The 26,039-nt window shown below is 39.7% G+C and overlaps 1 protein-coding gene and 1 pseudogene across 2 annotated transcripts; one reads left to right on the top strand and one right to left on the bottom strand.

Moving 5' to 3' along the window:
- Positions 1-12,961: 12,961 nt before the first annotated feature.
- Positions 12,962-13,671, top strand: LOC116891640 (annotated as a pseudogene). Its single transcript, XR_004386853.1, has one exon. The product of XR_004386853.1 is annotated as a 40S ribosomal protein S5-like (transcript).
- A 3,551-nt stretch (positions 13,672-17,222) lies between these two features.
- Pth (parathyroid hormone) lies at positions 17,223-20,240 on the bottom strand. Its single transcript, XM_032895658.1, has 3 exons — positions 20,140-20,240; positions 17,839-17,929; positions 17,223-17,723 (listed from the first exon to the last, which is right to left on the bottom strand). Exons 2-3 carry the CDS (start codon positions 17,922-17,924, stop codon positions 17,462-17,464), a joined length of 348 nt encoding a protein of 115 aa, XP_032751549.1. The 5' UTR covers positions 17,925-17,929; positions 20,140-20,240; the 3' UTR covers positions 17,223-17,461.
- Positions 20,241-26,039: the final 5,799 nt, after the last annotated feature.

Genomic DNA, 26,039 nt, shown 5'->3' with positions numbered 1-26,039 from the left:
TAGGACTTCACCTGTGAAGATGGGGAAGCACCCTGGCCTTCATTCCTTTTTGCTCTCTTACTGGTGTTCCAGGAGCCATCTTAGATCTAATGCCCTGTACTGCAGACCAGGACTCTGAGGAGTCACAAGAGCCTGTTGGAGCCTTGCTTTCCATCCAACTTTTTCTTCCCAAGGTTGACTTCCACATCCCCTACAATGTAGGGCAAGGCACAGCCTGAAAACCCAAATCCCATGAATATAGAGTAACTTAGGGTAAACCTGGTCTGCACAGTTGACTTTTTAACATCCTGCTAAGCTAAAACTGTTTTCAAAGCAGAAGATACGGCTGCCTGTTTTCTTGTGTGGCAAATTAATGATAAGCCATAGACTTAGAGTCTATTTTATTGTTTTTAAGTTGGTTTTGAAACAGGGTCTTATATATCCCAGGCTGCCCTTGAGCTCTGTGTATCCAAGGATAAAGTTGAACTTCTGATCACCCTACCTCCATCCCACAGGCTGTGCCAACACATTCAGCTTTATGAAATTCTGAAGATCCAACCCAAGGCTTCATGCATGTTAGTCAAGTACTCTAAAAACCAAGATATCCTCAGCATCCTATTGAGATTTTAAAACCTGGGATTTGGGTTAGCAGTATAGTTTAGTAACCCTTTGTTCATCTCTAGCATTTTAAAAAATTAAAAACTTTTTAAAAAACTAAAAGCCTGAGACTTCCTTATATTACTAATTTTGTGCACTTGACATAATGGCAAAGCAAAAAAAAAAACAAAAAAACAAAAAACAAAAACAAAAACAAATACAAAAGGAACAATGTGTTTTTTATTGTTCAAGCCCCTTTGAAAGAATACTAAGAGACACAGACACTACTAATACACACTGATAAAAATGAAGTGTATAAACAGTTAAAGACAAAAACGTTGGATGATATGAACGAGTAATGGCTAAGGAGAGGTCAGAGCTATGAAAGATTACTTCTAGGGCTGGGGATTAGATCAGTGGAAGAGTGTGTGTGTGTCGTATACAGAATCTCTAAATGGCAAGGAAGTCAGGAAAAGAAGGGAAACTTACTAGATCCCTGAAGAAAATTAATTACGTGCTCTCCCTAGTAACTATTAACTCAGTAATTTCTCATAGCCCCTCCATCCTCTGCAATAGAACGTGACAGACCACATTGTGTATATGTAAGCATAGCTGCTGTGAGTTCAACTCCAAAGATCTCTATGCTGAAAGGTTATCTTCCTTCTAACACCAGCCTCGCAGGCCGGATCTTAATTGTCCTGGAAAAAAAAAAAAAAAAATTGTCCTGGAAAGAAAGATGGGTCTGATAAAAGGATTTGTTTTCTGGGACAGAGAGAAAGAGGGATGATGGCGAATCTTGACTGTCAACTAAAAAAAGACTTATTTCTAGGCTGGTCTGAGAGGACATTTCCTGAGAGGATTAACTGAAGAGAGTACCTTCCTCCAGCAGCTGAGATGTAAAACGATCTGAGAGGAAAGCAGGACTGTGCTCATCTTTGCTTCCTGTTGGTGTACCTATAGTGTATTTCTCCTGTTACTGCTGCCATCCCTAATTGACACGGGACATTTTCAACCCTCTAATGTGGATGAAAGGCCTGCAGCTCTCCAAGTACACCATCAGCACCATGTTGGTATTGCTGAAGCACCCAGCCTGCTACACTCAACAGCTAACCAGTTTTTCAGTCATCCCAGTGTGCTGACAGCCATTTCTAGACTTCTTTAATGCTAAAGGGTTGTAGAACTTTCCCACAGGCTCCTGCCAAGTTAAAGAGAACCCAGCTTCAAAGCATGCCACTAAGGGCCTAGCTTTTGGAATTTTTGGAGGGAGCCTCACCAAGTTCCCTATGAAAGACAAAAGCAGGTTCAGTTACAGTAGCAGCCCCAGTATGAATTACCTAGTACTTAACATATAAACAAATCTAATAAATTCCTTTTCTTAGTATTATAATCATCAGTTCAGAGAGTTGTAAAATATCTAAAATATCTTTCGTTTTCCTGTAGTAATTGTCTCCAAGGCTTACTGCCTGTCTGCTAACCTAGGCCTAGTCCTGGAAGCTTCTAACCTCCATACAATCTTTTTTTTTTTCCCTCCATATACTCTTAACTGGGTCTAGAATGTTTTTAGCCTCTGAGGTTTACTGTTTATTAAGTTCATCATTTCTTACTCTTTCTGGACTGGCTGGTTCAACTCAGCTGTACTGGCTCAAACTCCTCTCCAAGCTGAGTCTGGCTTCACTCTGTGTCACCTGAATTGCTCTGCTTAGCCTCATACTAACATTGGCAATCTGTTCTAATCTTCTGGTTCCTTCTCATTGTCTGACTCATTTGTCTTCATCCATGTCTATCTTGTTCTCTCTGCAGCCTGTCTGCACAACTGTCTGTACAACTGTCTAGGTACAACTGCCTCCCTCCTCTCTCTCCTCTGCCTGCACTGCTCCTGTAAGTAAGCTTTTCCTCTCTCTTCTCATTGGGCAGATCCTATTCTGTCAAATCTTTCTCTGATTTGTCACTTTGTCTGCCATTCTCAAACATGGGTGCTTCCTTTTATAGATTAACTTTGCCTTCATTGTCTGGGATTAAAGGTGTGTACTAAGGACGTGACAATATTCCAGCCAGAGGAACTAAAGGCATGCACTAAGAGCTCTGCCGCATTACAGCTAGGAACAGCTTTTTCCATAAACAACCATCTCAGGGGGTTGGGGATTTAGCTCAGTGGTAGAGCACTTGCCTAGCAAGTGCAAGGCCCTGGGTTCGGTCCCCAGCTCCGAAAAAAAAGAAAAGAAAAAAAAAAGTAAAAAAAAACAAAAACAAAAACAAAAACAACCATCTCAGGGTTCACAGTGTGATCGAATGTCCTGCAACAGAGAGTGGTCCTAGACTTTTGAAGAAACGGTTAGGTAGATTTTTATTTATATCAAATAAAGTAGTTTTTAAAAAGGCCTGCCCAATAAGAGGGAAATCATGCCTGGTACTGGAAACCTAGCCAATTCCCCAGGGCAAGTGAGGTCATGGGGAAACATATAACTCCCATTTTACCAAGCCAGTATAATTTTACAATACATTCTACATATTTATTCTTATAAAGTATAGATCTCATCTCTCCTCAAAGAATCATCTTTCCAACAGATGGAGGTAATTACAGAAAACTACAACCAAACTGCAGGGAACAAGTGACTGCATGGTTGTTCAGCCCCCATGGGTAGATTACAACTGTAGATTTATCTACAGCACCTCACTCTGTAGACCAGACTGGCCTTGAAACCACAGAGATCTGCCTGCTTTTGGCCTCCCAAGTGTGTTGACTAAAGGTGTGCCCTGCCAAGCCCAGCTAGAATTTTTTCATTTTTTTTTCAAAAAGGAATGTAAAGAAAGAAAAGAGCACAAGATAAAAAAAAATACTTTAACAATGAAAAGAAAACATGATTAAAATTAAAAACAAAAAATAGTTCTTTACAAAGTATAACAGCCACCCAAAGAATACAGTCTATCCTGAAGGGAAAGTAAGGTTTTATTTTTCTAGTTGATAATATTTTTTGTGCAGAAGAATACTCAGTTTTCTTCTATACCAATAATCTTATTGGCCTCATGTATTAATTAAAATTGTGTATCTTTTGACAAACTTTTTTATACTGTTGTACATGCAAAATAATGGCACATTTATCTTTTTTTCTCCTCATTACACATTTTTCTTATAGTTTTACCCAGTACTTGTAATTTTTAATTTTTAAATTATGAGGGATGCTACTGTTCTTCCTTAATCTATGCTTGGCCTTAAAAGCAGTGTGCCAATAATTTCTCAAGAAAATTATTTAACATGCTATCATATTCTCTTTCATAACTGGCCTGCAAAAGGCTCTTTGGAAATATAAATCACTAGGCTTGGTTACTCACTGGAGCTTGATGGTGGGAACCTATTGCTGAAGACAGCACATAGTTTGGTCATAGAACATAGAGAAATCAAATTGATACTGATGGGGTTGGGGATCTGGCTCAGTGGTTCTGCGCTTGCCTAGGGCATAAGGCCCTGGGTTGGTCCCCAGCTCCGAAAAAAAAAAAAAAAAAAAAAAAAAAAAAAAAAAACATGAAAGGGGTTGGGGATTTGGCTCAGTGGTAGAGCGCTTGCCTAGGAAGCGCAAGGTCCTGGGTTCGGTCCCCAGCCCCGGAAAAAAGAAAGGAAAAAAAAAAAATTGATACTGATGTGGAAGCACTATCCTTGCTGACTAGCTGTCATAGTGCTGGAATGTGTTTTACAGGTTCCTAGGAGAGAAAAAAATTAACAGTCTTCCTACAAGCTTCAATAATCTATGGTCTAACAAGATATGCCCATTGGTTCAATAGCGACATGAATATTATGAGGTAACCAACAGCTTCCTAATTGGATTTAAGTCCTACTCCACATGAGGGAACTCTTGTGTAGTATTATAAATCTGGCCAAGAACCTGGGGTCAGAGAGGTCATAGGCCCTACTACCACTATGCTATTAAAGGAACACAATGTTAAACTGCCCTCTAAATATTTGTACCCATAATGCAACTCTCATCAGAGGTGATCCTCTGTACCATGGCAGTTATATAGAAAATCACAACAAGCCAAACTGCAGAGAATAATTGACTGTGGTATGCTCGGCCCTGAATAGGACATTTGTATCTCATCTTCTCAGTTCAAAAGGTCATGGAACCTTGCAGAAGAGAGAGGGAGAAAGGTTGGAAAAGCCAAAGGCATGGGGAGATTGTTATGAAATGTCTTCTGAACGTGACTGTTTCACCCATGAATTCATAGAACCTGTGGTTGCCAGCATAGAAAATGGTTAAGCCAGTCAGTACTCCAGAGTAAAGAGGGAGGAGACTCATGAGACCCCACCCCACCCATAGCTGGGGTGCTGTTGGCATTTGAAGCTTCTGTAAAAGTTGAGTGAGTTTTCAGTGGCATAGCCCACGGTAGTTTACCCATCCTCCAGTAGATGGCACCTTCTATCCATGTGCATACCAGTAGCACTACTAAAACTTGGAATGGAAAAGGGGGGCCAGGTGCCCCAGAGTGGTTGGGGGTGGGGAAGAGGGATAAGTATGATCTAAATTCATGTTTGAAATTACAAAAAATATTAAATAATAAATGTTTTATAAAATATAGCAAAAAGTCAAAAGGTGAAAAAAAACTAATTTAAAAACAATGAATTGGAGAAGCTTCTGTGTGGGTCTCTTGGAATCTGCCAGGTAGAGTCCCTTTTGTGTCCTAAGCCCGGTGCTGTAGCCCAGCAGAGTGCTGGGCTGGCCTCATGATTGCTTTGCTACTACATTCGTTTTAGAAACTTCCCTTTTTTGTGCACCAGCAGCAAATGCTGACCGCACTGAGCTTTGCAACCGGTGGAAGAGGTTTTTACTTGCATCAGATAATTCTTGTTTATGTATGTAAGGGTGTCTCTGTGTAAGCCAAGTGGTATCTCTTCCGTGTCTCAGAAGTAGATGGTGAAGTAGAAGGGTGAAGTAGAAATCTGAGCTCTTTTACTAGAGGGGAGAACAGAGAGAGAAGCCAGCCCTCAGGTTTAGCAGTTTCAGATTATGCCCAGCAGTCAAACACCCCATGGGAGGGTGGGCTGCAAAAATCAAGAGATCCAGTGTGCTTGGGTTCAGAGCCTTCACTGAGCAGTTTGCTGACCACAGAGTAGGCCTATAATTCTCTACTGTTATCTTCATATTACCACGTTTGCCCCTTGGTTCAAAGAGTGGAAACATTACACCTTCACAGCCCAAATTCCCTACTGTCTAAACTTCTTAGTAAGCCCTCATCTGACCATGCTCTTCTCCATGACTGTCTCTCATGGCCTCTCCTACCCGGATCACCAGTAGGATGACTCTGGGAGTTCCCTCCTGTGATTTGTTTTTCTTCACAGTCAGAGATTCTCACAGAGGCAACTTCTAATCTACCACCATACTCTCAAAATCCAAATATCTTGCTTCATAAGCATCCTGAGATCAAGGTAATAGGTCATGACTGGGGTATAACTCAGTGTTAGAGGGCACAATTAGCATGTCTGTGGCCCCAAGACACAGCAATCAGGAAACAAAAGGATGCCACAAATGAAAAAGGTGGCTTCCAAGTGCCTAACAGAATTTGTCTTTCCATGGACCATCCAAGCAGCTTCTAGTACAAAGAGGAATCCAGCCTTCTCCAAAGAAGGAAGACTGAAACTGAATTTACATAATTAAAGGTTCCCTCCTGGGGATAGAGGGTAGGGACTAAAAGGCAGGCAGGGTAACTAGCTGAGCTGGTGGAGAGCATCTACCAGCATGTGGGCCCCCTTACAACCTGAGATTTATTCTTATAGCAACTTATTATTATCCAAAATAATTCATATATGTGGCTATGTTATATTGAATACTAGCAAAAAAAAGACAAAAAAACTTTAAAGTGGGAAATACAGAGGTTTAGCCATGGTGGATGGTGAGGAAGGAAATATGGGAAACAGATTGTGTGATTTACAAACATATATGAAAATATTAGATATCTAGTTTTTAAAATTCACAGATATGTGGTTAACTAGGAAAAAGACAAGAGAGCAATGATAAACATTAAGAATATGATTAAAAAAAATCAAAGAAGATCCTGAGTAGAAATTCTAAAATACTGGCAGCATGCTATTACATAAACTCAAGGATGGAAAGTAGATGTTCATTTTATATTTTCTTTAAGAAAGTGGAGCTGGAAGGATAGTTTAGCAGTTAAAAACACTTGCTGTTCTGATCCCAGCATTCATATCAGGCAGCTCACAACTGCTTATAACTTTAACTCTAGCCATATACACAGCCTTATATGCAAAACATTTTAAATAAGCCATATTGTAATATACAATAAGTTTCACTATTTATAAAGAAAAGCTATGTTTTTCCTCTCTACTCCTCCCTCCTCCCTCTTTCTCTTCCTCCTCATCTCCTCCTCCCTCCTCCACCTTCCCCCTCCCTCTTCCCGCTTTCCCCTCCCCCTCCCTCCACCCTTCTCCCTCTCAGCATTTTGAGACAGTTCTATGTAGCCTTGGCTGTTATGAAACTTGCTCTGTAGACCAGGCTGGCCTCACAGAGATCCACCTGCCTCTGCCTCTTCCTGTACCTCCTGAGTGCTGGGAATAAAGGTGTGCACTGCCACCACCTGCCTAACCTTTACTTTCTCTGATTCTCCCTCCCTATACCTCTCTTCTTGCCCTCTCATAATCCATTTCTCCTCTAATGTCCCACAAGCACAAATTTCTATATCCTGATATGAGATGCTGTCTATTTTATTTTGCTTAACATGATCTCCAGTTCTATTCACTTGCCTGCAAAAGTCATGATTTCATTCTTTGCTGGCTTAAAATTAAAAAATGAAATATAAAATTTATATTAGTTTCAAGCATTCTGTAATAAGATGGATATAAGGCTTGCGGTGATGGTATACCACCTGTAATTCTAGCATTCAGGAGGCAGAGTCAGGCAGATCTGAGTTCAAGGCCCAGCCTGGGCAACAGACAGAGTTCCAGGACAGCTAGGGCTACACAGAGAAAACCTATCTGAAAAGAAACAAAATAGAAATCCCAGGGGAAGAGAGTGGACCACCCAGGAGTGCAGTCATCCTGATGCCACAGGACAGACTGCCAACTCTGTACACCTCGGCCCACATCCCTGGTCCAAGAGGAAACTGCACAGTGCCTCTGGACTCAGGGATATAGGAACAGACACCTGCCAGTACCCAAGGTTCTGGTCTATGCCCAGGACCAAACTGAATTGGCCAAACAGCTCCCTGCACCCAAATCCCATGGGGGAGAGAGCTGAACCCTCAGAAGCGTGGATGCTCCTGAGAAGTCAGGGGAGAATACCCTCTGCCCACAGTCCAGACCAAAGAGGGAATCGCGTAGTGCCAACTGTGTCCACAGGGTGCAAGGACCTAGGAACAATCAGGGGCAGGACCCTTTGATTCCTGCCCGTGTATAGAGCTGGAAGACAGTCCCCAGGAGTGCTGCCACAGCTGAGAGCAGAGCACCTGTTCTCAGGAAAGGCTGGAAGAAAATAGGAAAACAGTTCTACAGGAATGCTGACACTGAGGCCTACAGCAGGGTCAAGTCACTCTCAGAAACAGCAAGACAAGCAAACACTGGAGACAACCCAATGGCTAGAGGCAAGCGCAGGAACCTAATCAACATAAACCAAGACTACTTGGTATCATCAGAGCCCTGTTCTCCCACCAAAGAAAATACTGGATATCCAAACACACCAGAAAAGCAATATTTAGATTTAAAATCACATGTTTTGATAATGATGGAGGACTTTAAGAAAGACATAAAGAACTCACTTAGGAAAATGCAGGAAAACACAAGTCAACAAGTAGAAGCCCTTAGAGAGGAAACACAAAAATCCCCTAAAGAATTACAGGAAAACACAACCAACAGGTGAACAAATTGAAAATGGAAATAGAAACAATAAGGAAAGCACAAAGGGATGCAACCCTGGATATAGAAAACCAAAGGAAGAGACAAGGAGCCATAGATACAAGCATCACTTCTATCAAGAGATAGAAGAGAGAATCTCAGGGGCAGAAGATACCATAGAAAACATCGACACAACTGTCAAAGATAATGTAAAACACAAAAAGCTCCTAGCCCAAAACATACAGGAAATCCAGCACACAATGAGAAGATCAAACCTAAGGATAATAGGTATAGAAGAAAGTGAAGACTCCTAACTTAAAGGGCCAGTAAATATATTCAATAAAATTATAGAAGAAAACTTCCCTAACCTAAAGAAAGAGATGCCCATAAACATACAAGATGCCCATAAACATACAAGAAGCCTACAGAACTCCACATAGATTGGACCAGAAGAGAAATTTCTCCTGTCACATAATAGTTAAAAAACCAAATGCACAAAACAAAGAAAGAATATTAAAAGCAGTAAGGGAAAAGGGTCAAGTGACATATAAAGTCAGACCTATAAAAATTACACCAGACTTCTCACCAGAGACTATAAAAGCCAGAAGATCCTGGACAGATATCATACAGACCCTAAGAGAACACAAATGCCAGTCCAAGTTACTGTATCCAGCAAAACTTTCAATTAACATAGATGGAGAAACCAAGATATTCCATGACAAAACCAAATTTACGCAATACCTTTCTACAAATGCAGCCCTACAAATGATAATAAATGGAAAACTCCAACACGAGGAAAGAAAGTACACCATATGAAAGCAAGAATATAATTTCCTTGCAATGAAACCAAAAGAGAGACAGATAAACATAATTCCACTTCTAACAACGAAAATAACAGGAAGTGACAATCACTATTCCTTAATATCTCTCAATATCAACGGACTCAATTCCCCGATAAGAAGACATAGACTAACAGAATGGATTCGTAAAAAGGACCCAGCATTTTGCTGCATGCAGGAAACACACCTCAGAGACAAAGACAGATACTACCTCAGAGTAAATGGCTGGAAAACAACTTTCCAAGCAAATGGCCTGAAGAAACAAGCAAGAGTTGCCATTCTAATATCAAATAAAATTGATTTTCAACCGAAAGTCATTAAAAAAGATAAGGAAGGACACTTCATATTCATTAAAGGAAAAAATCCACCAAGATGAACTCTCAATCCTAAATATCTATGCTCCAAATGCAAGGGCACCTACATTCATAAAAGAAACCTTACTAAAGCTCAAAGCATGCATTGCACCTCACACAATAATAGTAGGAGATTTTAACACCCCACTATCATCAATGGACAGATCATGGAAACAAAAATTAAACAGAGACATAGACAGACTAAGAGAAGTCATGAACCAAATGGATTTAACAGATATGTATAGAACATTCCATCCTAAAACCAAAGGATATACCTTCTTTTAAGCACCTCATGGAACCTTCTCCAAAATTGGCCATATAATCAGTCACAAAACAGGCCTCAACAGATACAGGAAGATAGAAATAATCCCATGCATCCTATCAGATCACTATGCACTAAGACTGGTCTTCAATAACAACAATAATGACAGAAAGCCCACATATACATAGAAGTTGAACAATGCTGTACTCAATGACAACTTGGTCAAGGGAGAAATAAAGAAAGAAATTAAAGGCTTCTTAGAATTTAATGAAAATGAAGATACAACATTCCCAAGCTTATGGGACATAATGAAAGCTGTACTAAGAGGAAAACTCATAGCTCTGAGTGCCTGCAAAAAGAAACAGGAGAAAGCATATGTCGGTAGCTTGACAGCACACCTAAAAGCTCTAGAACAAAAAGAAATAAATAAACACAAGAGGAGTAAGAGGAGTAGATGGTAGGAAATAATCAAACTCAGAGCTGAACTCAACCAAGTAGAAACGAAAAGGACTATACAAAGAATCAACAAAACCAGGAGCTTTGAGAAAATCAACAAGATAGATAAACCCTTAGCCAGACTAACCAGAGGACACAGAGAGTGTATCCAAATTAACAAAATCAGAAAAGAAAAAGAAGACATAACAACAGAATCTGAAGAAATTAAAAAAAAAATCACCAGATCCTACTACAAAAGCCTATATTCAACAAAACTGGAAAATCTGGAGGAAATGGACAATTTTCTAGACAGATACCAGGTACCAAAGTTAAATCAGGGACAAATAAACCATTTAAACAACTGCATAACTCCTAAAGAAATAGAAGCCGTCATTAAAAGTCTCCCAACCAAAAAGAGCCCAGGTCCAGATGGGTTCAGTGCAGAATTTTATCAGACCTTCATAGAAGACCTCATACCAATACTGTCCAAAGTATTCCACAAAACTGAAACAGACGGAGCACTACCAAATTCCTTCTATGAAGCCACAATTACTCTTATACTGAAACCACACAAAGACCCAACAAAGAAAGAGAACTTCAGACCAATTTCCCTTATGAATATTGACACAAAAATTTCTTTATCGACTCAATAGAATTCTTGTAAACTGAATCCAAGAACACATCAAAATGATTATCCATCATGATCAAGTAGGCTTCATCCCAGGGATGCAGGGATGGTTTAATATACGAAAATCCATCAATGTAATCCACTATATAAGCAAATTCAAAGATGAGAACCACATGGTCATTTCATTAGATGCTGAGAAAGCATTTGACAAAATTCAACACCCCTTCATGATAAAAGTCCTGAAAAGAACAGGAATTCAAGGCCCATACCTAAACATAGTAAAAGCAATATTCAGCAAACCAGCAGCTAACATCAAACTAAATGGAGAGAAACTTGAAGCAATCCCACTAAAATCAGGGACTAGACAAGGCTGCCCACTCTCTCCCTACTTATTCAATATAGTACTCAAAGTCCTAGCCAGAGCAATCAGACAGTGAAAGGAGGTCAAAGGGATACAAATTGGAAGGGAAGAAATCAAAATATCACTATTTGCAGATGATATGATAGTGTACTTAAGTGACCCCAAAAGTTCCACCAGAGAACTAATTAACCTGATAAACAACTTCAGCAAAGTGTCAGGGTATAAAATTAACTCAAACAAATCAGTAGCCTTCCTCTACTCAAAGGATAAAGAGGCTGAGAAAGAAATTAAGGAAATGACACCCTTCAAAATAGTCCCAAATAATATAAAATATCTTGGTGTGACTTTAACCAAGCAAGTGAAAGATCTGTATGACAAGAACTTCAAGTCTCTGAAGAAAGAAATTGAGGAAGTTCTCAGAAGATGGAAAGATCTTCCATGCTCATGGATTGGCAGGATTAATATAGTAAAGATGGCCATTTTGCCAAAAGCAATCTACAGATTCAATGCAATCCCCATCAAAATTCCTACTCAATTCTTTATAGAGATAGAAAGAGCAATTTGCAAATTCATTTGGAATAACAAAAAACCCAGGATAGTGAAAACTATACTCAACAATAAAAGAACATTTGGGGGAATCACCATCCCTGACTTCAAGCAGTATTACAGAGCAATAGTCATAAAAACTGTATGGTATTGGTACAGAGACAGGCAGATAGACAGTAAAATAGAATTGAAGACCCAGAAATGAACCCACACACCTATGGTCACTTGATCTTTGACAAAGGAGCTAAAGCCATCCAGTGGAAGAAAGATAGCATTTTCAACAAATGGTGCTGGTTCAGCATGTAGAAGAATGCAAATCAATCCATTCTTATCACCATGTACAAAGTTTAAGTTAAGTGGATCAAGGACCTCCACATCAAACCAGATACACTCAAACTAATAGAAGAAAAAGTGGGGAAGAGTCTCCAACACATGGGCACTGGGGAAAATTTCCTGAACAAAACACCAATGGCTCATGCTCTAAGATCAAGAATCGACAAATGGGACCTCATAAAACTGCCAAACTTTTGTAAAGCAAAAGACACTGTCATTAGGACAAAATGGCAACCAACAGATTGGGAAAAGATCTTTACCAATCCTACATCTGATAGAGGGCTTATATCCAAAATATACAAAGAACTCAAGAAGTTAGACTCCAGAGAGCCAAATAACCCTATTAAAAATGGGGCACAGAGCTAAACAAAACATTCTCAGCTGAGGATTATCGAATGGCCAGAAACTAAAGAAATGTTCAACATCCTTAGTCATCAGGGAAATGCAAATCAATACAACCCTAAGATTCCACCTCACACTAGTCAGAATGGCTAAGATAAAAACTCAGGTGACAGCAGATGCTAGCGAGGATATGGAGAAAGAGGAACACTCCTCCATTGTTGGTGGGGTTGCGAACTGGTACAACCACTCTGGACATCAGTCTGAAGGTTCCTCAGAATATTGGACATTCCACTACCTGAGGACCCAGTTGTACCTCTCTTGGGCATATACCCAAAAGATGCTCCAACATACAACAAAGACACATGCTCCACTATATTCATAGCAGCCTTATTTCTAATAGCCAGAAGCTGGTAAGAACCCAGATGCCCTTCAACAGAGGAATGGAGGCGTGTGGTCAGCGCCGAACGACTGAGAAGCCCGGTTTGCGCCCTCAGAATGACTGTATGGGAAACAGCCACACCCGCGGTGGCAGAGACCCAGGACATCAAGCTCTTTGGGAAATGGAGCACTGATGATGTGCAGATCAACGATATTTCTCTACAGGATTACATTGCTGTGAAGGAGAAGTATGCCAAGTACCTGCCCCACAGTGCAGGACCGTATGCTGCCAAGCGTTTCCGCAAAGCACAATGTCCCATCGTGGAGCGCCTTACAACTCCATGATGATGCACGGTCGTAACAACGGCAAGAAGCTCATGACTCTACGAATTGTCAAGCATGCCTTTGAGATCATCCACCTGCTCACTGGTGAGAACCCTCTGCAGGTCCTGGTGAATGCTATCATCAACAGTGGCCCCCGAGAAGACTCAACACGCATTGTGGGGGCTGGAACAGTGAGATGGCAGGCTGTGGATGTATCCCCACTGCGCTGAGTGAATCAGGCCATCTGGCTGCTGTGCACGGGGGCTCGTGAGGCTGCTTTCCGGATCATCAACACCATCGCTGAGTGCCTTGCAGATGAGCTCATTAATGCTGCCAAGGGCTCCTCCAACTCCTATGCCATCAAGAAGAAAGATGAACTGGAGCGTGTGGCCAAGTCTAACCGCTGATTTCCCAGCTGCTGCCTAATAAATTGTGTGCCCTTTGGGACAGTTAAAAAAAATGGAGTACATCTACACAATGGAGTACTACTCAGTTATCAAAAACAGTGACTTCATGAAATCCATAGGCAAATGGAAAGAACTAGAAAATATCATCCTGAGTAAGGTTACTCAATCACAGAAAAACACACTTGATATGCACTCATTGATAAGTGGATATTAGCCAAAAAGCTCAAATTACCCAAGATGCAGTCTACAAGCCACGGGAAGCTCAAGAAAAAGGATGACCAAAATGCAGATGCTCCAACTCCTTCTTAAAAGGGGGAAAAATATTCATAGGAGGGGATATGGAAACACAGTTTAGAGCAGCAACTCAAGGAAAGGCCCTTTAGAGCCTGACACACATGTGGCCCATATATACAGCCATCAAAACTAGATAAGATTGATGAAGCTAGAAAGTGCATGCTGAAAGGGATCGGATATAGACCTCTCCTGAGAGACACATCCAGAGTATGTCCAATACAGAGGTCAATGCTAGCAGCAAACCACCGAACTGAGAATAGAACCCCCTTGGGGGGAATTAGAGGAAGTATTGAAAGAATTGAAGGAGCTTGCAACCCCATAAAAACAACAATGCCAACCAACCAGAGCTTCCAGGGACTAAACTACTACCGAAAGACTATATACATGGACTGACCCAGGGCTCCAACTGCATATGTAGCAGAGAATAGCCTTGTTGGGGCACCAGGGGAAGGGGAAGCCCTTGGTCCTGCTAAGGTTGGACCCCCAGTGCAGGGGAATATGGGGGGGCAAAAGGGGGATGTATGGGGGAAATACCCATATGGGGGAGGGGGAGGGAAGGGAATGGGGGCTTATGGACAGGAAATCGGGAAGGGGAATAACGTTTGAAATGTAAGTAAAGAAATATATCTAATAAAAAATTAAAAAAAAAGAAAAAGAAAGAAACAAAATTAAAAAGTTGTTATAAAGCTAAAAACTAATTTGTGTTATGGACATTTAATTGTAGTCACACAACTTAATTTATGAAATTAACATCCTAAAAGTGAAAATTATATGTCTTTATATGGAAAGCATTTTTAAAAATCCAGTGCTTTATATTTCCAAAGAGCCTTTTGCAGACCAGTTATAAAAAAAAATATGTTAAAAGCCTTATTTTCTGGAGAAATTATTGGCACACTGCTTTTAAGGTCAAGCATAGATTAAGAAAGAACAGTAGCATCCTTCATAATTTAAAAATTAAAAAATTGCAGGTACTAGATAAAACTATAAAAATAAAGATGTGTGATAAGGAGGAAAGAGATAAATGTGCCATTTTTGTATGATCAACAGTATAACTTTATCAAAAGATAAACAATTTTAATTAATAAATGAGTTCAACAAGATTATTGCTGTAGGAGAAAACTGAATATTCTTCTTCACAAAAATATTATCAACTAGAAAAATAACAAAACCTTAAGTTCCCTTCAGGAGAGACACAGATCTGTATTGTATTTAGTAATTAACATCAACTACATAAAATCCAGAGAAGAAACACAGCCTACTTAAAAAGCAAGAAAAGAGATGAGAGTCAATTAGGAACCTGACAGTGCTGATGGACTAAATGATATAATAAAGACCATAATTTATCCTAAAACTAATGGATAAATTTAGCGTACTTCCAAAAATATTGCAGTTATGTCTTAAAAGGGGACTATCAGCTTTTCCAGGTCTGGCATATCCACAATGATTTCGTACTCCTGGCTAGCTGGGCTGGTGACAAACCTGGGATGATGTGATAGAAGTGGGATCCATGACCACCCTACAGAGCTCTTCACATACCCAGTGGTCATGTTCAGGTGATGTGAGCTAATGCACGTCTAGGTGCCAGACAAGGTGGCCCATGCCTTTAATCCCAACACTTGGGAGGCCAAGGCTAGGCATATAGGTATGAGTTTGAGACCAGCTTGGTCTACATAGAGAGTTCCAGGACACCCAGAGCTATGTAGAGAGACCTGATCAACGAAACAAAACAAAAATTAATCAATTAGCTTTCTAGTTAATTTAGGTGAAAATACTTTGAATCATTAAAATATCAATTTCACAATCCAAACTAATTTAGATGCTGACTAACAGAAAAATGAAAACGGGAATATTAGGCTTAGGCTTAAAAGACTGATTTCATGTCTTGCAAAGAAAAATGTTTGAAAATATGACAGACTAGCCAATCTAAAAAATATGTAAACAAGAGAGAAGAAACAGAATGTATGTTATGTGACTAAAGAGGAACTGAGAAAAGAATTCTGCTGCACAACCTGAACAGTAAGTAGGATGGCTTGGTTATATTTTTATGAGATGATCCTATCCTGTACTGATTGTACCTTGAACTTGATGTATAGGCCAGGCTAGCCCTGGCTCACAGAGACTTACCTTCCTCTGCCTCCTGAGTGCTGGGATCAAAGGTGTGTACCACTGTGCCCAGCCTTTTTCTCTTTACTTCTTAAAGAAAGAATATATATGCTTTAATATAAACTCTTGAATAGTAAGTTTTACTATTATAAATAGAAAAAGCAACAAATGGGTAAGTTTTTATCACAGGCGTACATAATATCTAATTTATGGCACTAAGTGGCCGGAAGTGAAAACCTGTAGGTGTTCAAAGAACCTACAGCTTGGAAGTACAACACTGACCACAAGCTGCTAATTAGATTAATTTAAACAAAATTTAAATCAGTTTTCACAGCTATGCTAGCCATGTTTTAGATGAACATGAGTGTAACTAGTATTACAGGCCTCATAGAGTATGGAATAGTTCCGTATTGCATAATATTATGTTGTGTATCTCTGTTGTAAATACCATAGGGTCTGTATTTTGCACCCCTGTATTATATTGTTTTTCATACTTCGAACTCCTCAAAGTTATTATGGAATCCAAAATTTGGGGGTTCCATGAAGACAAGAACCATGTTTGTGCAAAACAAGGTAAATGAACACATTATCTGTGATGCACACTAAATAAAGATTTTTGAATAATGGATAAATACTATATTTCTATTCCTTGAAGTTTGGAGTTCAGAATATAGATATACTCTAAGAGTTTATGTAATGGCAAATGCTTTGCAGCCAATTCTCAGATCTCTTTCTGCTTCATTTCCTAAGTATTTCATTGGGCTTCCTGAAAAGGAGGAGAGAGTAATAACCAGCTAATGTGAATTTGGGGACTTGGTACTCTGGAATTAAAAATAGACAGTGTTCAAAATATCAACTGAGGTAAGTTAATTTAAAGAAAATTTCTCTTGTGTTGTTTTACAAGCTTATGTCAATAAAACCATTTGGGTATGCATCATGACAAAAGATATGAGATTGATTTTGGATTTTTTTTTTGTTTCTTTGAATTATTTACAACTGTGTGGGTATGTGTACATGAGTGCAAGTACTGACTGGGCCAAGGGCATTGGATTGTCCTGGAACTGGACTTACAGGCGGCTCTGAGCCATCTGATGTGGGTCCTGAGAAGCAAACTCAGGTCATTTGAGGCAGCAGTATGCACTCTTAACTTCTGAGCCAGCCCTCCAACACTGAGACCAAAGTTTTAACAAGTAAGAAACACTGCTTATTTGGTTCATGATCATTAAAGCTTTATTTATATTTAAGGAGAGAAGTAGAAATGTGTAATACTTTAAAAAGAAGAATATATTGAAATGGAATCATTGGAAGAGACCTTAAATGAGCAAAAGTGGAATCAAATTCCAAACTTTTATTACAGTAGAAGGATTAGCACTTGGTGATCTTCGTGGAGCTTGAAAGGATAGCAGCATATGTCATTGCTCCGCACGGTCTAGAATATGTCAGCATTTACTGAGATTTAGCCTTAACTAATACATCCACATCAGCTTTGTCCCCCTCGCCAAGACTTTTTGAATTGCCATCAACAAGGACATTTTCCTCCTTCTTGGTGGGCCTCTGGTAACTGCCTTCTCTGGCAGCCATTTGGACTCCAAGACTAACAAAATTGTGTACATCTTGCAGCTTCTTTCTCAGCCATTGCATCCTCTCCACAGAGGCCAGGTGTTTGCCCAGGTTGTGCATAAGCTGTATTTCACTGACAGCTCTCTTCCTAGAGAGAACAGAAAGAGAGGTCCACTCCATTAGCTCCCCATGCCCACAACATTAAAACCTACTACAGAGCCTCACGTCCGACTTCCCTGGGCACGACGGGCTGCAGCACTTACTTAACGGGTTTCCCATCTGCCTGGGTAAGGAGACAAACCGCCAGCATGAGGGTCATCACCTTAGCCACGGCGCTCGCAGACATCATCTTCACTACAAGGAGAGACAGAGATATTTTAAGACACTGTCAGTGCTCTAAAGTGTGTAAACACAGTCCCAGTAGCTGTTATTCATAACCACCCAAGGAAGCAGTCATTAGCTGATGCCATAGTCATTAATTGATCTACTTTTCATGAGCCTGTGGGATCTTTATAGGACAGATACTTTAGTAATAGAACATGTACACACAACGTAGAGAAGTTGGAGGCATGACTTTCTTGGTAGCTTTCTGAGATTTCTTTTCTTTTTTTTTTTTTTTTCTTTTCTTTTCTTTTTTTCAGAGCTGGGGACCGAACCCAGGGCCTTGCCCTTGCTAGGCAAGCCCTCTACCCCTGAGCTAAATCCCCAACCCCTTTCTGAGATTTCTTGTACAAACTTTAACATTTGCTATTTAAAACATGCTGAATGAAGAGCAGTTTTGATGATTCCTTCACATATGTATGTTGGCTATATCTACAATGTTAGAATAGCATTGAAATCCACTAACCTCCTAATTAGGTAGACAGTAACTATCTAGTGAGCAAACAGTTTCCATGACCAATCTTGTTTTCAGATGCTCACATAATAGCCATAAACACCAAATTTGTGGGATTTTATTTTTATTTTTGAGATAAGATCTTACTGTGTAGACCAGGCTGGCCTTGAGGTTATGATCCTTCTGTCTTGGTTTCTGGCATATTGGAATTTCCAAGCATTCACCACCATGTCTAACTATAAGGTTTAATTTTGAGACCTTTACTGAGTAGCACAGTGACTCTTAGAACAACCACAAAAAGTCTTAGGCTAGGAGTATGACTCAGTCAGAAAATGCTTGCTGTACAAACATGGACCTGAGTTCAGATCCCTAAAACCCCTAAAAAGTGTTGGGCAGAATTTCAAAGGAAAAAAAAGGTGGAGAATGCTAGAGGAAGGACTCCAACATTGACCTCTAGCCTCATATGCACACACATATTCACATAGTTGGTACACATATTTAAACATCAGACCCAGGCAGTGGTGGTCCATGCCTTTCATCCCAGGACTTGGGAGGTGGGGACAGATTGATCTCTGTGAGTTCAATGCAAGCCTGTTCCAGGATAATCAAGGCCACACAGAGAAACCCTGTCTCAAAGAACCAAAACAACAACAAAATCAAATTATTTTCTTATAATATGTTCTCAGGACGTTGACCCTTAATGAGTGTCTACATCTTATAGCTTCAACCTCACAGTTAATAGTTTAATATAAATTCTAGTTCTTTCTTCTTGCTCATAAATCAATAAGCATATTCTGGCCTAATCCAGAGCCCCACAGTTACAGATATTATTATTATAGTAGCACTTAAAAATACTATTGTCCTCTTTAAGTGACACTTACAATAGGAATTGCATTTCTGTTATAAAAGGAAATTGCATCCTTAGTTAATAAGAGACCTTACAGCCTGCACCATTTCTCTTCATTGTGCACTGCACAGCTATGGATGGAGAAACAAAGGAAAGTCTTCTAGGCTGTGTCAGTCACAGGCACTGTAGCTGGCCGGAAGGTGCATCCGGTGTCTTAATCTTAGCTCAGCTCTGGCGATCTCGTGACATCTCTGCCTTATTTCCTTGTTCATTTGTGGAAGATAGACTTATTACTTAGGAATGCCATGAGAAGAGCTTGAATAATCATAAAGCATCTTTAAAATGCATACATTATTTTAAAGATGAAAAAACGCTGTTTTCTATGTAAAAGATATGAATAGTCAACAGTGAAAGGAAAAACTTTGCAACCTTAGTATGCAGGCTAAACTCCTGAGAAGGCACAAAAAATAAAGCCTAGACAAGGATATTCTACAAGGAAACAGATAGACATTCTCCATAAATCATTGTTGACTTTTTAACATCAGAATTATTGTCCCAAGGCCAGCCTGTTTTTTATTTCAAATTTCTAATAAGGAGATCAGAAGAACCTATCATGCCAATGTTCATTGAGTTTCTGTACTTTCAGGTAATTTTAGAAATAAGGTATCCCAAGAAGCTTTAACCATAAACATAGATGAGTCATGAATTTCTTACCATAAATTATTTTATTGCTACATTTTTCTATTTTGCAAAATTCACCTTCCCTTAACATTTCCAGTTTTAAAAAATGGCACGATATTGATAGAAAATGGTATGTATTAAAAACTAGCACAATTTTCTAAATCTCACAGAATTTAAAAGGGCAATTGAGAGATTCCTTACCATACAATGACTCTCAGAGAGGATCCTTCAGGAGTGACCCTGTATTAAGCTGGAGTAAACCAGACAGCTGATGAACTGGACTGCCTGGGTTTCATATGCAGGGCTTTTGCTCACCAAGAGGAGTATTTTATTGGGAAGGATGATGTCACGCCTGGTTCTCTGGTTCTCAATCATAGGATCAGAACAGCCACCTACCCTCATCGGGCGGTGCCCACTCCTCTAAAGTTTCAGATACTTAGATAATGGATGAAAAAGAGCAAGGTGCTGGCAAAGAATCTGCAAAAGAAGTTGCAGCAAATGCAAAGTAACCACTTAGAAAAATCTGCCGTAATCCATGATACTGATTTTATATTTAAAACAGTTTTGAGATAGCATCTCACTATGTAACTCTGGCTGGCCTAGAACTCAATATGTAGACCAGGCTGGCCCAAAACTCAAGATCCATTTGCCTCTACTTCATGAGTGCTGGGGTCAAAGACATTTGCCACTGGGCCTTGCTACTTTACAAAGTTTTGATTCCAAATATTTATGATAAAGCTATTCTAGTATTTAAAATTAAGGCCTGATGTATATTGCTATTTGTCACAGCCTTATTATAAGCCTTATATTATAAGACTTTGTGTTCTTAAGGAATCATGTTGCATGCTTTTTCTTATAAGCCGTTTCCAACCAACTCATATCACCTTTGATCAGCTTTAAATATATATTGTATATATGTTTAATGTGTATAAGGCTGGAGAGCTGGACAGATGTCTCAGCCAGTAAAGTGCAAATATAAGGACCTGAGTTCCATTCCTAGAAGCCATCTACAAGCCAAACATGGTGGGGAGCACTTGTAAAACCAGTGCTTGGGGGAAGGAATTGGATATGGACAAATCCCCAGGGCTGGCTAGCCAGTTCAGTCAAACAGCAAGCATTAGGTTCAGTGAGGTACCATATGCAAAAACAAGGAAGAGAGCAAAACTAGAGGAAGATACCCAATCTTGGCCTCTGCCTACACACACACACACACACACACACACACACACACACACACACACACACACTCACACACTCATGCACACAGAGGAAAACAATGGACATAAGAAAATATTCAGAGTGCTTTGATACATGATTTTGATAGTATCCAAACAAATTATTTTTAAATTCATTGAACTTAGGTTTTTGAGGTATGGTAATAGCATTCAATAAACACTAACTACATTTCTTAATTTGTACACATTATTCTGGTAAGTATTACAGTAATTCTTCAGTGAATGTGGTATCTTTATTCTTACACAAGCATCTTATGCTTGTAAATGTGGAAGTTATGGAATTCAATGATTTTATGATACCTCCAGTCCTTTTTAATTCTTATTACCTCAGTTTTCTCTTAAAATCTAATTCTTTCCACCTTAATTCTCTTTACAAACTCTCTTCCTGGGGATTCATTCAGTCCTGAGTCTCATGTTCTGCAACTGATGATTGAGATCCTGCTGCAAAACCTAATAGGTACATGATGCTGTCACTTGGCTCATGTCTAATGTTGCTCTTTGGCTGACTAGAACCCTTCAATATCCTTGACACAGTGAGGGCTTATTCAGGCAGCTTGTCTCTCAACTAGAGGCATTCTTGGAATTAGATCAGTTCTCTTATCTCTGGTCACACCTAGGCTATATCCGTCCTTTGGCTGCTAACCATTCACAAGGTACGACTACACTCAGTATGCGTTTGAACAGTATGGAATAATGGATGAGAGGTATTTTAAACATATGTTAGTGCTATTCTGGAAAACTGTCTACAGATACTAGGCATATGTTTCAGGCTTTGCTTTTAAAATATTAGAGAATATTGGAATGTATTCTGAGGGCACAAATTAGTTTGGTGGAAAAGTTGAACAATGTAAAAAGTAGTTGAGTAAAACTGGAAAAGCTGTGGGGTAATTATATAGCTGTAGGTTGTTCTCTGTAGACTTCTATAAGGAAGGAGTCTAAGCCCTGGGGGTTAAGAAGCAAAGGCTAGTGTATCTCTGAGTTTGAGGCTAGCCTAATCTACAGTGTGACTTTCTTTCTTTCTTTTTTTTTTTTTTTTGGTTCTTTTTTTCGGAGCTGGGGACCGAACCCAGGGCCTTGCGCTTCCTAGGCCAGCGCTCTACCACTGAGCTAAATCCCCAACCCCACAGTGTGACTTTCAAGACAGCCAGGGCTACACAGAGAAACTGTATCTTGAGGAGTAAGTGAAAAAAAGAAGCAAAGACTAAAATTTAAAAGAAATTAGGAACCATGCATTCAACTCCAGCACTCAGGAGGCAGAGGCATGTGGATCTCTGTGAGTGTGAGACCAGTCTGGCCTGCAAAGAAGTTCCAGGACAGCCAGAGCTGTTGGAGAAACCCTTGTCAAACCCCCACCCCAAATATAAATGCATACATACATAGATAAGGAAATAAGTAAAATGAAGAAAGATGGGCAGACTCAGTTATAGCTAATGATTTGAGCTCAAATTGGACATCATAATAGTCAGAACAGGGCATCTTGCTGAGTAATGCGGTTCCCAGCGGTGGAAGTTTCCAGTGAAAGCTAGTGGAGCATTTATCAGGCATTGTGCAGAGAGTCACACTCAGTAAAGGGTTGTGATCTAGAAGTCCCCTTCAACTATAAAACCCTTCTGGTTTTTTGTTTTATTTTGTTTTTGGTTATGCTGGAGATAAAACCAAAATTACAGTGGTGCTAGTCACCCTCAACTCTCTTTTAAAACGACCCTTCTGGGGCTCCCATGCATGACGGTCCTAGATTTAACATCGCCAAGTTCTGCAAACAAACATAAACTCCTTTGACACAAAATGTACATGCTTGTTTTTCTGTTATTCTCTGGTGACAGAAAGGAGACCTTAAAAGTCACACTTAAGGAAACACTTTTGCTGCCGAAGCCACGCTTAATTAACCTTCTGATTTTAAGACTTCTCCAGTTCTTTGGGCAAATTTGTGGTAATGGACATATCAGGCTCTTAATGTTTCTACTATGTATGTAACTTATAGAAGAGAAAGTCATACTAAAAGCAACAACATTATTAAGCTATTTTTACAGAAACATAAGGCAATTTTAACAGTGACTCTCCTCATTCAAACTGCATTGAATACACACTCCCTTCCAGTGGCTATGCTTAATCAAAGGATGATTAAGGCAGTGGCCTGACCTTACATTCGCCATATAGTTGTGACAAGATGTGACAGGTGTTCCCCTAGAGATAAGAATAAGACAAAAGCTCCAAGAAGAGGGTGACTGCTTCTGGAGGCTGTTTTACATGGCGGTATCTTCAAGGGTGACGATGGATTTTCCCATCTGACACAGTGAGAAAGGATAGAACGCATGTGCAGAGAGAGGCACGGAAGCCATGGAGACGAAGAGTGAGCAGATGGCAGTAGACGGAGAGAGGAAACGGATGGTGGCTCTCCACAAGTTTGCTGAGTTTTCTCGTCCAGTGCGCTCTACACTGAAAACTTGTGAGCACCGCAATATTTTTGTCCTTCAGATGTTTTTCAAAGGATGACTTGATCTTCTTACAATAAGTGAGATGGCTGCCAAGATTGGACACATAGTTTATCTAACTCATCAGGCTGTGGGATCTCAGGCAGAAGGGAGAAGGACATCATTGGAAGATTCAAAGGCTAAGGGCTATGTGGGTACAGGAAGCTAATGACCTGGTAACAGAGAAAAGCTGAGCATAATGGTTTTTGCTTTGAAAACCTCAGCTTTAAAAAGAAATATTCTCTGAAGTCAGGTTTACCTGGCCTAGTGTAGTCCTTACATTTAGGGAAGAATAAAGGGCCTTGTGTTGCATTCTTTTGCCTTCAAGGATATCCAGGTTGAGAATGGTAGTGTTTTCCTTCTGTTCACTCACTAGGAATTACTGTGGCTATCAGACTTAGCACAAGTAGTAGCTTCCAGGACTGGAAAAACAGAGCTGCAACTCCACTGATACCATGCTTTGTGAGTGGATTGCATCACATCTAATTTTTAAAAGATAAGATTGGTTATCATAAAAGAACTGCTACATACAAAAAGCTGTATATACTATACAATATTACTATATTAATTAACACAATATACTATACAATATTACTATATTAATTAACAATATTAAATATTGTGTTTTGAGACAAGTCTTCACTATGTAATCCAACAGGCCTGGACCTCACAGAGAAGCCTGCCTCTGCCTGCAATGAAAGGAACACACATGCACTCATTTCTAATCTCAGCTACTGAGGAGGATTGGAAATTCAAAACCAGCATGGTCAACATAAGAGGCCCTCTTCAAAAAAGCAAAAGTCAAAAAACAAAACAAAAAATTCATGACAGTTGTCATTTATTAACTGTCCATACCAAGTCAGAATGTCTTTTCCTATTCATAAGTTATGTCTTCTTCATTAAAAAGAGCCTCCCTAGACCTAGTGACACACACCTAAAACCTTAGCACCTGGGAGACTGAGGCGGGAAGATCATGTGTTTGAGGCCAGCCTGTGTAGGACTTTGCCTAAGAAACGACCTGTAAGACAAACTCCTTTCCCAAGTTGCTGTGGGTCACTGTTTACTGCAGCAATGGAAATCAAAATGGCACACTACCTACGCACATGATGACTGTAAGTAAGTGACAACTAGGACGGGATCCTAAAATGTGAAAAAGAACACTTGTAAGAAGTAAGATCTGAACAAACGATGGTGCTTAGTTAATGTGTCAATACTGATTCCTGGGAGAAGATGTTGATAATACAGGAGCCTTTGCAGTTCCGGGATGGGGAAAGTGTGCAGGAACTCTACACCATCTGCTCAGATGCTCTGTCAACTCAAACTTTTGAAAACAGAAAGGTATTTTTAGTGGGCTTTTTTGTTTGCCCATGAGGCAAGGTCTTCTATAGCTTACCTGCCTGGTACTCATTGAGTAAAGTTTGCTTCCAACTTTCAGCAGTGTTCCTGCCTCTGCCTTCTGTAGGCTTGTATGTCAGGCGTGCACACCCACATACAAAATTTACTTTTTAGAAAAATCATAGCGATGACAGACAACAAAAGATAAGCAAATGAACTCTCAGCATGGAAAAAATATTTAGAATAAATAAGTAATAATTATAAAGAAATAAGACTTGTCTTATACTCTATGGAGTCTTGGCACAATACATTATGCAGTGCCTATGTGGTCATCAAGGGTAATACTATTCCTATCTTAGAAGTGAGAAGCTTAAACTGGGACGTGAGATATTGCTAAATAAAACTTACTCCACTAGCAGTGGGAAGGCATCATTTAAATCTGTGACTTTGGAATTATGCCACAGCTCTGTCCTAATGTCCTGCAGAGAAGAAGGGTGACACATTTTCTGAGGTCATGGTCCTGTTCTGGTAGACTGTGTGGTTTTCCTGGTTTCATGGATGGTTCATTGTGGGCTCTGGCATTGAGGAATGTATACTGTAATTGGGAAATTAAGCTAGTACGATTCATGGTGATACTGGATCGGTCCATTGGACTGAGAGACAGGGTCAGATCTGGAATTTCCTACAGAGATTACTGTAGATGGTAAGCAGTTTCAAGGTCATACCCTACACTTAAGTGCACTCACTGGTGATTGGAAGATTGCTTCCTTTTACCTGAAGCAACATCCACGGATACACATCTTGGTTCCTCTCCAGATGTAAAATAAGATGACATACACAGATGATAAAGCTGACAATCTTGTAACTAGTAAAACAAAAACAAAAACAAAACAAAAAGAACAAACCCCCCCCCCATTTTCACTGTATTTTCCTTGTCAGTAAATAGTTCACAATTTGACTTTAAACTTAGATTCCAGGAAAATTCCATTTATTGAAATATAATTAATTATACAATGATAGTTGCACTCGCAGAATACTTACCGTATGCCAGACACTATTC

Source organism: Rattus rattus, chromosome 2 (genome assembly GCF_011064425.1).
Source record: "Rattus rattus isolate New Zealand chromosome 2, Rrattus_CSIRO_v1, whole genome shotgun sequence".
Taxonomy (NCBI): Eukaryota; Metazoa; Chordata; class Mammalia; order Rodentia; family Muridae; genus Rattus; species Rattus rattus.
Note: the sequence above shows the minus strand (reverse complement) of the source record. Positions and strands in the feature narration are given on the sequence as shown.